General features: G+C 36.0%; 1 protein-coding gene across 1 annotated transcript in view; it reads left to right on the forward strand.

The window, feature by feature from the left end:
* Tenm3 (teneurin transmembrane protein 3) overlaps positions 1-14,414 on the forward strand; it is a 444,870-nt gene that overhangs the window by 377,746 nt on the left and 52,710 nt on the right. The window contains exons 13-16 of the mRNA XM_013023835.1: positions 5,290-5,506; positions 6,502-6,621; positions 8,435-8,696; positions 12,717-12,984. Coding sequence (XP_012879289.1) covers positions 5,290-5,506; positions 6,502-6,621; positions 8,435-8,696; positions 12,717-12,984 — 867 coding nt within the window. The remainder of the gene's footprint in view (positions 1-5,289; positions 5,507-6,501; positions 6,622-8,434; positions 8,697-12,716; positions 12,985-14,414) is intronic.

The raw sequence follows: 14,414 nt of genomic DNA on the forward strand, positions 1-14,414 counted from the left end.
AGAAAGAATGACATTGCCCTATTTGTTAGGAAATGGAAAGACTTGGAAAAAATTATATTAAGTGAAGTAAGCCAGGCTCAAAGAAACATAGGTCCCATGGTTTCCCTTATTTGTAATAACTAGTATATGTCTGAGACAAGCAGAAATGATCAGATAAGTTGATGTTAGGCAAAATAAATGCCAAGATAAGGATTCAAATGTTTTTTTTCTTTCTTGCAATTGCTTCTAACATATTTATAAAATGATTTCTTTGTTGCTTTGTATGTCCCTCCCCCATCATATAACCCCTGTTTTCACTGCATTTGATGTTGGTATAATTTGTGGAGGGGAAGGGAAAAAAATTGTTTAAGTAGGGATACAGGTGTACCCATTGCAACAAAGAGATGTACAAGACATTATGAAGAAAAACGAACTTAACAACTTTGGCCAAGGATGGGAGTGGGGAAAAGGGGAGGGTGGAAGGGAGATGGGAAGGGATGGGAAGGGGAAACAAAGGAGACAGCAAGACTTGATACGAAATGTACTCATTACCTTGTCCATGTAATTGTAACCCCTTTGTATGGCATTTTCACAAGAAAAAAAAAAGAAATAACTAGAACCATAATGTTAAGAACTTAAAAAAGCACTGATTGGAGAGAAGCATAAACTGTATTACCTACTTTACATTGGAGTACCACTTATATTTCAAAGCCTAAAGTGAAGAAGAGCTCTTAACTAATAATTGAAGTTTTTATTCAGTGGGTTTTGATCATTTCTGATTTTCTTTAGATTTTTTATGATTAATGCTATTAGATATGGCTTCTTTGCCAATATAAATGTAAGCTAACATAATGTAGCTGAGACTAAGTAGAATTTCAATGATTTTTGAAAAGCTATTCCACCAAGACAATTTTACTACACTATACATTTGGGCAAATAGGTAATCAACTTAGTTGTACTAGATGACCCTAGCTGCTATATTACTTGAGACAAAGAATGAAAAATGTTTTCTCAAGTTATAAGAAGCTAGATTCATAACCATCCGTCACTTGCTCAGGCAAGTTACTGATCAACTCTGCAGAAAAATAAAAAACAGTGTGCCCCTGCATCTTGGCTGTTGGAAATGAGATTCTGTCATCTGATGGATGCTAGCAGAGAGACTAGTAAAAATGCATTTCTAACTGATTAGTTCAGAAGGTGTCAATCTCTTGCAGTTTTATGACCTCCACACTACATGCCAGATGTACATTTGCTTTTTATAAACTAACAAAGATGAATGATGAAATTTGAGCATTCCTCTTTGGCAACTGTACCATATATTGCCTACAGGAAGACACTGTGGAAAAGTAGGGGTATGGGGGGGGGGGAGTATTTAACCCTTAACATACCAAATCAATGCAGATAAAATACAACATTCAAGCACATTTTTACTTTTGAGTGGTATCCATGACACGGCAAAGAATGAATATATGAAGAAAGTGTACAAGAATATCAGTATAGTGTTAACTTACTCTCCCAAGTGTATGTAGGCCTATTCTAAATCCATTGAGTAAGAACTTCTAAGTGAAACAGACCATAAAATGCATATTTTAAAAGTACTCATAAAATCTCCACATATAATTACCTCGCTGCTGAAAGGTTTGGAAACTTTTTTAATTATTGTTTTGAAGTCAGAAATAATATAATAGCAATAGATCTTTTGAGTCTGAGTAACTATGCTTCTATTTCAAGATAGATAGAAGAAAAAATGTTTTATATATTATATATTCCCATGAAAAATACGGCTCTAATACAGTTTCACCTTCTTCCACTAGAAATATTGAGAAATATTTAGTGATTTTTTTTATCTTCATGGTCTTTTGGCTAAGAAAGTAGTTGCATAAAACTATACAAAATATCAAAGCTTGGTTTAATTTGATTATCTTAAAATATTACTTTATATTTTTTTCAAAGGAACAAACTTGCAGCTCCAAATAATTTAACTACCCCTTATTCTGGGAATATGCCTGAAAATGTAAACTATACTAAGGCAAAAATATTTACTATCCCCAGAAATTCTGACCATATATTTTCATGTGTATAAAAATTATGGTTAAAAAAACATAAAATATTAATGTGAGAGGAGTCTAACATCAAAAATTTAGTTCAAGGACCCATTTCTTAAGCTTTTCTCCTTCATTATAAAGAAATAGGAAGTTCTGTGGGTTGTTAGGTGTGTGTGTGTGTGTTACTGTCCCTGGATAAGCTAGTCTCCTTCAGTTCAAAATGACAGAAAATCCATCCCCAGCAGGCTACTAGAATGGAAAAAAAAACCACAAGGTCAAGTGCAGCTTATTACAAAACCACAATAATGTCATTGTGTTTGTTGTTTGGTTTTTTTTTTTCCTTAATGGCTTTTGCTGGTATGGCTGGATCTCATGCAGGTTCTTCAATGCCAGCAAGATGGCTAAAGCAACCTATCCTCACAGCCATATAGCTCAAGCCCAGTGAGGGTAAGGGTGGCAGACAGGAAGAGAATCTCTTTTAGGTAGTTCCCGAAAATAACTCTGGTGAGATCCATTAAGTCTCCTCTGTACTTCTAAGTCAAACATGAAAGGGGCACATGGGCTGAATACTGAAATGGAAATTCACAATCATTCTCCAATAAATGAGAGAGATATAAGAGTTAGAAAGAAATGCACACGTTCGTTACACTTGTCTTCAAGGTAAGCAAAATGACTATGGGCCCTAACCATCTCCTTTTATTACCTTACTTGTGTTGTTATTCATCTGCTTTCTAGATAATTTAATTCACTTAATTGGTTCCCTTTATCTCCATTTGCTCTCAAGTAATGAAGGAATAAACTAATATTTTATTGATAAATATGACCTAAAGCAAATAGATGACTCATTTTTAAAAAATAAGTTATTAGAAAAAATACTTGTGTAACCAAAGCATAAAAGTCATTTAAGTATTTTCATTTGAGTTTGCTATAATAGTAGGATCACCACACTGATACCTAATACTTAAAGGCGAAGATTTGTTTTGTTTACTTTGTGTGTGTGGGGGGGGTTATTTTGTCTTTGGTAGATCTGGGTATCAAACCCAGACCCTCGAGCATGCTAGGCAGATGCTCTAGTACTTGAGTTACACCCATGCTTAAATACAATGATTTGTAAACTTATCTTGTCACTTCTCCCAATGAGTAAAGTTTTTTTTTAATTTCTGTATACTAAGAAATGTAATGACCAAGAAGATGAAAATGTATGTACTCAACTAGTCAGTAAATAATGGCCTTAAAGGCTGATGTCAGCACACTGTCAACCTAACACACTCACTCACTCATGGGCTGGTGATTTGTTGCACACCAAACTGCAATCCTGAATCATTCAATGATGGAGATCTATTCTGACAAGTGCATCACCAGATGACTTTGTCACTAGGCAAATGTCTGAGTGTTTTCCACAACCTAGATGGTGGAGATCAGTCTCTGGATGGACATGGCTTCCTGCTAAAGCCAGGAGAGATAAAACATGGCTGGTACAACAACACACAACACACACTGTTGTACAGTAAGCTTTTCCATCGTGAAGGAGAAGGATACCTTCTAAAATGATAATAAATACATAAACTAGTAACAGAACCAGTTATTGTTATTGTCAGGTAGCTTCTACACACAAGTCTAGGTGCTTTATTTTTCTATGACTAGCTATGCTGTAGGCCTAGTGCCCCAAACGTTTGAATAATAAATAAAACCTTATAGAACAATATTCTGATGGCTTCCTCACTAGACAACAGAAATTTCTCTGCTCTATTGTAATCATATGGGACTACCAAACTTCCATGCAGCAAATCTCTGACTGCAATGTCACTTTACAGGACATGACTGCAGACAACTACAGTTGCTTTCTCATGTTCATAGAGAAGGCACTAGTTAATTTCTGTTATCCCATTACAGCTTTTTAGGAAATCAACACTGTAGGATAATTTTTCATGATTGATTTATAACTTCTAAAATGGCTCATTCACATATGCCATTTTTTTCTTTTTTAATTATTTTTAAAATTTTTATTGTACAGAGGGGTTACAGTTAAGACAGGTAATGAGTGTATCTCTCTTGAAACAGTGTCACCCCCCTCCCTCGTTTTGTCCCAGTTTTGCCCCTCCCACTTCCACTCCCCAAGTTGTATAATTAATTTCTAACATAGTGTCTATGGAGTATCACTGCTGAATTGGTTCACCCTGTGTCCCACCGTTTCTGTCCTTCACCTTCCCCTCCCGTTCCCCAAATCAGATAAACTTATATACAAGACAAAGGGTACAGAAATCAAAAACAGTGACAAAAGAGAATAAACAAAAAGAGAAAAAAAGAAAGAACCATAAACAATACAATAAAACCCTCTTGTTTCCATTACTGGAGTTCATTTTAATAAACATCATTTCATATGATCATATGCACATATCTATTGAGCCCTTGTCTTCCTCTCCTAAGAATATCCTCCTTTGTTCCCACTGTATGAATGTGTAGAGTCCTGTTTACTTTATCATGTCCAAGTATAATTTTTTTGTCTTTTACTATCCATTGGACTTACTTGTAGATTTATAGGCACATTCTAATTATTACAAATGAGGGAAACTATGCAGTCTATGTTTCAATTCCTATATTTTAGAAGGGGCATACTAGGCATTCAGGTTAGTTCCTTCACATTTGAAAAATGCTTTAATTTCTTCTGCAACTCACTTTGCCCTTCCTTCACAAAGCTGTTTCCTTGAAAGATGGCTAATCTCGTCTATTATATTTGACTTATATTTGCTTCTTTTCACAAACTTTCATTTTCTAGCTCTTTTTCAAATTCTTTTCCATTTTATACTATGCCAGATCCTAATACTCACTGTATTAGCTACTAGTGCATGTCTATAGTAGATACAAGGGTTGAATCATGACACTTTAAACCACTACATATTATTTCACAGCACTATCTTGAGTAATGATATTTGTAAAAAAAAATGTTACTTCACAGTAATAAGTTGTTATAGAAATTTTTATTTCTTGCTCAGAAGTGTTATATTACTATTTTCAACCATCTCTAAACCAAATATTTACTCTCTATGAAAGCAGATACAGTACTGTGTTTGTATTTCATCCAGTTTCAAAGATTTTGCCTCATAGAAATTGCTTTCAGATAGAGAAATGAAAATCACTTGATATGAAACAAACCAACCAACAGACAAATGTTATTCTGTAACATAAAAAGAATTCTCTTATTGGTTTGCTTTCTCTTCCTCCCTCCCCTCCCTCCTCTCCCCCCTTCTCCCCCCCACCCCTGCAGATGGTCTCATTGACTGTATGGATCCTGATTGCTGTTTACAGAGCTCTTGCCAAAACCAGCCTTTCTGCCGTGGATTACCTGATCCTCAGGACATCATTAGCCAAAGCTTACAATCACCATCTCAACAAGCCGCCAAATCCTTCTATGATCGAATCAGTTTTCTGATTGGCTCTGATAGCACCCATGTGATACCTGGAGAAAGTCCTTTCAATAAAAGGTTACCACATCATTTCCTCACATAGATGTGTAGGGGTCTTATCATGATGGTGTGTTTGAGGAAAGTACTTTTTAAAAAAAAATAACCATTTTTCTGCTTTCAGCAAATTCTTCACCCAAGTTCTCATTTTGAGCATTTTTGACACAGTTCACCTACTTTGTCAATTTCAGTACCTGAGACATAACAGGACATTCCATTAAGGAACAATAAATCCTCATTTAACTAGTTGATTTTGTGAGCACAGTTGGAAACGTTTCAAAAGGAACAATGAAAAGACCCCAAAAGGCAAAACAGAAGTGCACTTTTTTTTTTCAGCTGAGCTCACTTAAATAATATAAATTATGAATTAATGTAATGGAACAGCTAACAGCATGGCAGTAACATTGCAGAAGCTGTTTGGTGCTTTTCAGAGCAGTAATGACCTGAAAATAAACCAGTAAGTGAAAGCAGGTGTCTCGTGTCTCACTGAGCCAAAGAAGATGATTTACACTAGAACTCCTGGGTCTGCAGTAATTTCACAGCATTAATGCCGTTAGACCCAGCAGTTGATTAAAAGTTGTTGCACAAATGTTCCTTATTGCCCCCTTAAATCTTATACTTCTTGGTCCCTGCAGATTTACAGATTGCTTCAGAATTAATTGGAAAGTATACTTTTCTTCATGGACGTCCTACAGATGACTTATGGAGAAAGCATGAAGCTTATCATTTTTAAACATTTATCTCTAAACTATTGGTCTTGATAACACTCAGAAAGGAAGAAAAAAACAGATCACAACTAATTAAAAGCCAGAGTAAACACAAGGCATTTGGAGAATGTAAATTACACCAAATTAAAAAGAGCTTTGTCTTGGGTATATTTCAGGTCTGGTTTTTGTGAATAACACTTGATTTCATATGATAGTGTTATCTTATCCTCAGGCTGAGTTTCTATAAATCATGATAATGTAGGCTAGACAAGACAGATATTCACTCAATTTTTCTACTTTTTTTCACAGCCTTGCATCTGTCATCAGAGGCCAAGTACTAACTGCGGATGGAACTCCACTTATTGGAGTGAATGTCTCATTTTTCCATTACCCAGAATATGGATATACTATTACCCGCCAGGATGGAATGTAAGTTAATCCCAACACACTGTCTCTGTTTGGAGTGTTTTAAGCTTAAAAAAAAAAAAAAACTATCACCCATCATATTTTATTTTCCTTTTTAACGGGAAAGCAGCAATGCTTAGATTGCAAAGCCCTGAGAAAGTACAGGGGCAGAGATTTGTTTGTTTCTGTTTTTTTGTTGGTTGTGGGGCTTGAACTCTGGGCCTGGTTGCTGTCCTGAGCTCTTCAGCTCAAGGCGAGAGCTCTACCACTTGAGCCACAGCGCCACTTCTGGTTTTCTGGTGGTTAATTGAGATAAGAGTCTCACAGACTTTCCTGCCCTAGCTGGCTTTGAACTGCAATCTTCAAATCTCAGCCTTAGGAATAGCTAGGATTACAGGCATAAGCCACCAGCACCAGGTACAGGCAGAAATTTTTGTTTTGGTTTGGTTTTTGGGTTTTTGGGTTGTTGTTGTTGTTTTTCACTTTTTCTGAATAGTTTATTGGAGACAAGAGGATTTTTTTATTTATTTTTGTGTTTTGTTTGCTTGGGTTTTGGGGGAGGGTTCCCTTTTTGTCCCTGTTTTTGTTTTCTGCACATTTTGTCTTTTTTTTAAATGTTTTTTTAATTGTAAAAATACTGTACAGAGAGGTTACAGTTACATGAGTAAGGTAATGACTACATTTCCCATCGAGCATTGTTGCCTCCTCCTCTGTTTTTCCTCTACCATCCCTTCCTTCCCCACCTCCCCAACTATCGCCTTCTCCCCCGCCCCCTCCATGAAGTTGTAAAGTTCATTTTCAACATAGTGTCTTGTACATCTCATTGTTACAATGGGTCAACCTGTATGCCTTTTTAAGCATTTTGTTTTTTCCCCTTTCCCTCCCCAAATTAGAAAAGTGAAGTGTATATACAAGATGCAGGGCACCGGAATTAAATACAGCTAAAACAAGTTATTCCTGGGGGAAGAACATACAAAAGAAACAAAAAAAATCACATAGTACATTATAAGTACATTAACAAAGTACAGCAACAAAGATAAAACCTCTTGTTTCCCTGTCTTGGTGTTCATTTCGCTTAACATCATCTTATATGGTCAAATGTACATACCTTTTGATCTTTTCTGCTTGTCCTAGACATATACTAGTTATTGCAAATAAGGGAAACCATGGGACCTATGTTTCTTTGGCTTACTTCGCTTAATATGATTTTTTTCAAGTTCTTCCATTTCCTAACAAATCGGGCAATGTCATTCTTTCTGATGTGGGCATAGAATTTCATTGTGTATATATACCACATTTTCTTGACCCATTCATCTACTGAGGGGCATCTGGGTTGGTTCCATATCTTAGTTATGGTAAATAATGCCAGGCAGAGATTTTAAAAGCCATCTATTCATACACTTCTTTTAAAAAATGATTTTTTTTCCTTTGAGACTAGATTTTCCCATGTACCCCAGGATGACCTGTCTCTCCCCATACTCAATTAGTTGATTTGATTTCCTAAAGCAGAATGTAATGTTGTGGATTTTGTCAGAGAGTGTTCTTTGTTTTAGAAGGTGCATGTTAAAATATTTAGCAGTAATATAATGTCTGCAAGTTTGACTCAGCTGGTTCCAAAGAGCATATACAAAGCAAATTTGGAAAAATATTACTAAACTGGTGAATAAAGTATACATATACTATTCACTCTATCATCTTTTTTTACTATTCCTCTATGTATAACTACATCTCAAGATATCGATTTTCTTTAGAAACATACCAGTTGAAGGAAGTGAGTGTTGAGAGTTGTGTGGGATAATACAGACATTTCCCTAAGCATATCTTGCTTTTTTACTAGGTTTGACTTGGTGGCAAATGGTGGAGCTTCTCTAACTTTGGTATTCGAACGGTCCCCATTCCTCACTCAGTATCATACTGTGTGGATTCCCTGGAATGTCTTTTATGTGATGGACACACTAGTCATGAAGAAAGAAGAGAATGACATTCCCAGCTGCGACCTCAGCGGGTTTGTGAGGCCCAACCCTATCATTGTGTCATCACCTTTATCTACCTTCTTTAGATCTTCTCCTGAAGACAGTCCCATCATTCCTGAAACACAGGTAAGACATGGAGCCAGCATTACTTCAATCCAAAAGACTTTTGGATCATGTGGTTGCCAAAGAAATTTTTCAGGAGTATTACAACATTCCCATGCTAGCCTAAATAATGTGTAGCATGTGGTGTGTGTGTCTGTGTCTGTGTCTGTGTCTGTGTGCATGCTTGCATACATATTTTACATTTTAGAAAATGTTTGGAAAAGATGGTTTTTGGAAATAAAATACTAATTTTGTCAAGATCTTATTACCAAAACCTGATATGCTGTCCTAGGCTTCAATAATTTGTGGTTCATAAGCCTTATTCTCTACAGGAAAAAAAAAGCATCTAACTTTAAAAATAATGATAATCAAAATTCATTGTTCATTCATCTACTGAAATATCTGGGGACTGTTTTTCTTCCCTTGAATTTATAAAGAATTTTCAGATCTTAGAGGAAGGACAACAGATTTGATCCATAAAGAGCTAAGTTAAAATAAGCTGTCTTTAAAGTACAGCCACATACAGCAGCTTTGTCACATTCCTTCATCAAATATTTACCAAATACTTGTTTTGTACCAGGCATTGTTAAACAGGAACAAATTGTAAGCCAATCAGATAAAGTGCCTGCTCTCGGTGAGCTTACCAAGTAATAAGAATAGAGATACACTAAACAATAAAGATATGTCAACTTCTGCTAAGACTTAATTTTAAAAATAATGAAACCACTGAGTGCTGGTGGCTCACAGCTATAATCCTTGCTACTCAGGAGGCCGAAATCCAAGGATCATGTTTCAAAGCCAGCCCAGACAAAAAAAAATCCATGAAGTTCTTACCTCCAATTAACCATCAAAAATCCCAAAGTGGAGCTGGAGCTCAAATGGTAGAGCACTAGCCTTGAGCACAGAAGCTCAGGGAAGCACCCAGGTCCTGAGTTCAAGCCCCAGGACCAGCACGAGAGAGACAGAGACAGAGAGACAGAGACAGAGAGAAAATGGTAAATTGTTGGGAGTATGATTTTACACAATGTAGTACAAAAAAAAATCTCTTTGACAGGTAACATTTAAGCAGGGACTACCATAGAATAATAAGTTCAAGAAAAAGCCAAAATTAAAGGTATAAATTTTAGTCATCAGATATAAATACACTTTAAAATTGGCTGAGATCACCTTTGAGGTTGTAGACAGAGGTGACAGGAGGAGATCCAAGGAAGTCTACAGTATGAACAATAAAAATGACATCACACATAGGTGATACCCCAGTGACAATAATTGTGAAGCAGACTTTGACCTTTAGAGACTTTATTGGAACCTTATTTGATTAATAAACTAAAAATACATCTTCCTTGAGTCCATCTTATTATATGATTATAATATACTATATTATTATAATACATTATCCCTAATATAAATGTAACCTAGGGCACTATCTGTCTGTAGATGGCAAGTTTCTAATGAAACGTAGCCATTGAAATAGTTTTCCACACAGCCAACAAGTCCATAAATACATGGAGGTGGTTTTTTCACTCATTCATGTTTTCTACATTTGGTAGAAAATTTACAAAGGGCCTATCATGTATACGCATGTACTCTACCAGGATAAAAAGAAGAAAACATGGGTTCTGGCTTTGTAAATACGGTAAAGATTTGAATGAACAACTAAAGGTTCAAAAGAGAAGTTATATGGTAAGTGAAAGGAGAAGGGAACAATGAGGAGGTTCGCCTTAAAAGAGTGACCTGGCAGAAAAGGGAGGAGAGCATAGTCCACACTAAAGATACATGGGCAATTGTTGTTTTTGACATTGTTCTGAAGGTAACTCAAGTGGCAGAATGCATAATTGACAGAAGACAGATAAGTCAATGAGTAGGCTATTGTTAACTGCGTTTTCATAGATGACCAAAGCCTCTCTCACTCAACCACAACAGAAGTGGAGACTCAGGACCAGATTAGACAGAGATTGGAAAGGTGGAATTGGCAAGATGAGGTGTCTGAGTATTTAATGGGTCAAAAATGGGCCTCACAGATGATGCAGCTGGCAAAAGTAGTCCTAATGGCTTATTTTCTCATTTTGGCAGGTTATATTTTTCCAACTAATGTAATAGAATATGATAAGGTTAAATTACATAGAGGAAACGATGCTTTAATGAACTAAATTATACATATTTGTTCCAAGGAAGTAGGTTAATGATGACAGAGACAATAATCAGTTATTAAAATTAGTCATATCACATGATATTTTGAAATAGAGAAGCAACTCCTAGCAGGTCCTAGGGACGATATATTAGAGGAAGATTCCCTTACACATAAAAAGCCAATCAAATTTATAGGAAATTATTTTGGAAGTAAATGAAGAGAAAATAAATGATACACTCTAGGATTCAATCACACAAATTTTCTGGGCCACCAAGGACTCACAGAAGTCTGTTTTAAAAACTCACCCTAATGGGGTTAAATCTAAAAGAATTCCCTGTATTTACCCTACATTGTACAGTCTTATAATAGTAGTCAGTCTTAAATGTTATAGTGTCCTTGAATATATTGTAACTCTGAAAAGGTTCTTTATACATTCATAAACTATCTTTGTTTAAGACCAATCTGTGGCTGAATTTAGTCAGCATGTTTGGTAAGGAAAATCCCTGCTGGTATATCTATTGTAGCAATGCTTTCTTAATGCAATACCTTACAACACATCCCAATTCTTGCCAGCACTGACTCATAGAACAGGGTAGAAGTTTGCTGCTTAGTCCATTCATTTGGGTTACTTCTAATTATGTGATTGTTTATGGTTGAATGATACCTGCATCCTCGTTGGGGATTTTACTTATGTTATTCAAATTTGGAGATGGCAATTATTATCATTCCAAGCTGTTCTACATGAAAAATATTGGAGGAGGGGGAAAACACTACTGAAGCCTGAATCACTCTTCCAAGATTTCCCAACCTGGAAAGAAAATCCTTTGTATCTGTAAAATGAATCTTGATTGGGGTGTTTTCAGGAATCTTTTAAGAATACTATTGAATTCTAGTAGAAAAAAAGTGGTTGGTTCCAGGTGCAGGTTTTTGAACATGGATAGCCTTACACCTTATGATACATGGGTACGTTTTGGGAGGGTTGTTAGTATTCACCAAATGAATAGGAACATTGGTAGAGCAAAATCTTAATTCTTTAGGGAAAAAATATAATATTTGCCATATTGACAAATCATTGGCTGCCACTGAACTAAGTCACATTGATGGCTTAACACTCAAGCTGAAAGACACGACTTACAACATTTTATAAAGGAAGTGATCATTATGCAGATACTATTTGCTTTTTTATAACCCAGTTTCAAATCCAAAGGTATATTAGGATTGTCTTCTCTATACATTCAGTTCCGTATTAGTTGCTCCCTGAGACAAATTGTATACAGCATTACAGCATTTATGATGATATAGAAAAATGACTGCAGGAGAACATGCTATTGTAACATTACTTCTAAACATGGATATATGGAACCTGTCGAAATTTAGCCCAGATAGCATTGGTCTTTTTTGTGTGTCATACCTAGCTTCACTAGCAGTGATCGCTACAGAGGTTGATGGGGCCACAGCATAGGTTTAATTCCTAAAGGAACCAGGTGATGTAGGCCAGATCTTTGACCTAGGCTGTATCGCTGCTCTGAGCTAACCATCTTACAAATGTCAGATCTAATCTCCAGGGTGATTGGGGTGAAAGACGGGTTAGTGAGAATCTCCTGTGACTACCAAACTAACAAGACAGTACATGTCAGCCTGATGGTACAGTCACCATATCTCCTGCATGAAGAGGAGCACTTGAGGTGTGATTAACTCAGAATAAATGACAAGAGGCTTTTAGGAGGAGGGAAAAGGCTGCCAGCAGTTATTTTTAATTATTGAAGAAGAGAACAGCATGAACACGTTATTTGTGAATAGTGACTCTTCTCTGTCCTATTTCAGGTGTTCTGCTAGGTTCAGTTAAATATATTCTCCTTAGAAGGCATACATAAATGACCACTGGTAGAAGCTTCTGCTTTGTCCAACTCCAGGTCCTCCATGAAGAAACCACAATTCCAGGGACAGATTTGAAACTTTCCTACCTGAGTTCCAGAGCTGCAGGATATAAGTCGGTTCTCAAGATCACCATGACCCAGTCCATTATACCGTTTAACCTAATGAAGGTGCATCTTATGGTAGCTGTTGTTGGGAGACTCTTCCAAAAGTGGTTCCCTGCCTCACCAAACTTGGCCTATACTTTCATATGGGATAAAACAGATGCATATAATCAGAAGGTCTATGGACTCTCTGAAGCTGTTGGTAAGTTCTATGTATATCTCCTCCGCATTGAAAAAGTTGTTTGAAAGTCAGAAGTATCCTAAATGGATGGCAACCTGCAGTGGGTCAATGGCTACCTTAGATCTCTGATCAGGAAAAGAGGTCAGTCCATACCACAACAAGAAGAAAAAATTAGATGTGTTTTTCAGGTTGAAATTATATCATAGAAGAATGCTCTGAGATTTTAGTTCACCACATCCTTTTTTATTGTTTTCTTGTTTATGTTCTTCTCTCACCTTTCCTTTTTTTTTTCTTTTCCTTTATGATTTTTACCTTCCAAACTTTCATTGTCCTTTTTATGTGCTCTGTATCTCACACTGAGGGAGTTTCAACTCATAATGATATTTAAAAGGACATCAGACAGAATTGGTATTAAAGAGTTATTTCAGTTATTTTGCCTTTAGGGCCGTCAATTCAGTAAAAGCATGACCTTAAAAACCATCAACCCACTTGCTTCATTGAATGACTGGCTAGGGCCATCAAAGTTTTGATGTAGCTCCAAGCTCAAGTCAGAACATCAGAATCTAAAGGATGACATGATTTTTGCTCTGTTAGTTTCTACCTAAAAATAAAATGTATTTTATATTATAATATCAATATGCTTTTTCTTTGTCGGTTGCGGGACTTGAACTCAGGACCTGGGTTCTGTCCCTGAGCTCTTTTGCACAAGGCTAGCACTCTACCCCTTTGAACCACAGAGCCACTTCCTGTTTTCTAGTGGTTAATTGGAGCTAAAAGTCTCACAGACTTCCCTGCCTGAGCTAACTTTACACTGCAGTCCTCAGATCTCAGCCTCCTGAGGAGCTAAGATGACAGGTGTGAACCACCAGCATCCAGCTTCATCATGCATTATTAATTTTTTCTAAGTTTTTAAACCCATGTTCCATGTTAAACTCTGAAGTTTTTCACCTGTGAATTATGTATTTTAATGTGCTACTACTGTTTATTCCTGATATATATAAATAAAATATTATAGTGTAACTATCTCTTTGTTCAACTGAGCCTTACTCATTAGGATTTTTCATCATGAAATTGTCTTAATAACTAAACAGCTCTAGATGGTTGCAATATAGCAAATATTATAGTTAGTTACCATTGAATCATCATTTGGGACTAGTTTATCTTATCTAATTATTTAACTGGTTACTTAAGTCAGACTTCATTATTGGTTATGAACCTCTTACAGAAAGAGATACGGGGGGAAATACTCATTTTCTATTATATCAGTAGAAAATAACATTTGGAAGCCATTTGTAGAAGTACCTTTTATATCATCAATATGAAAATTGTTCATCTTATATAGAAAATAAACTGCACATAAACAAGTGGAAATATAGTCTCTGTATATAATCATGATATATGTTGTATAACTCCTTAATGATAACAATTTAAAAATGTAATTGCAAAAGAGG

Source organism: Dipodomys ordii, unplaced genomic scaffold (genome assembly GCF_000151885.1).
Source record: "Dipodomys ordii isolate 6190 unplaced genomic scaffold, Dord_2.0 Scaffold4, whole genome shotgun sequence".
NCBI classification, from domain to species: domain Eukaryota; kingdom Metazoa; phylum Chordata; class Mammalia; order Rodentia; family Heteromyidae; genus Dipodomys; species Dipodomys ordii.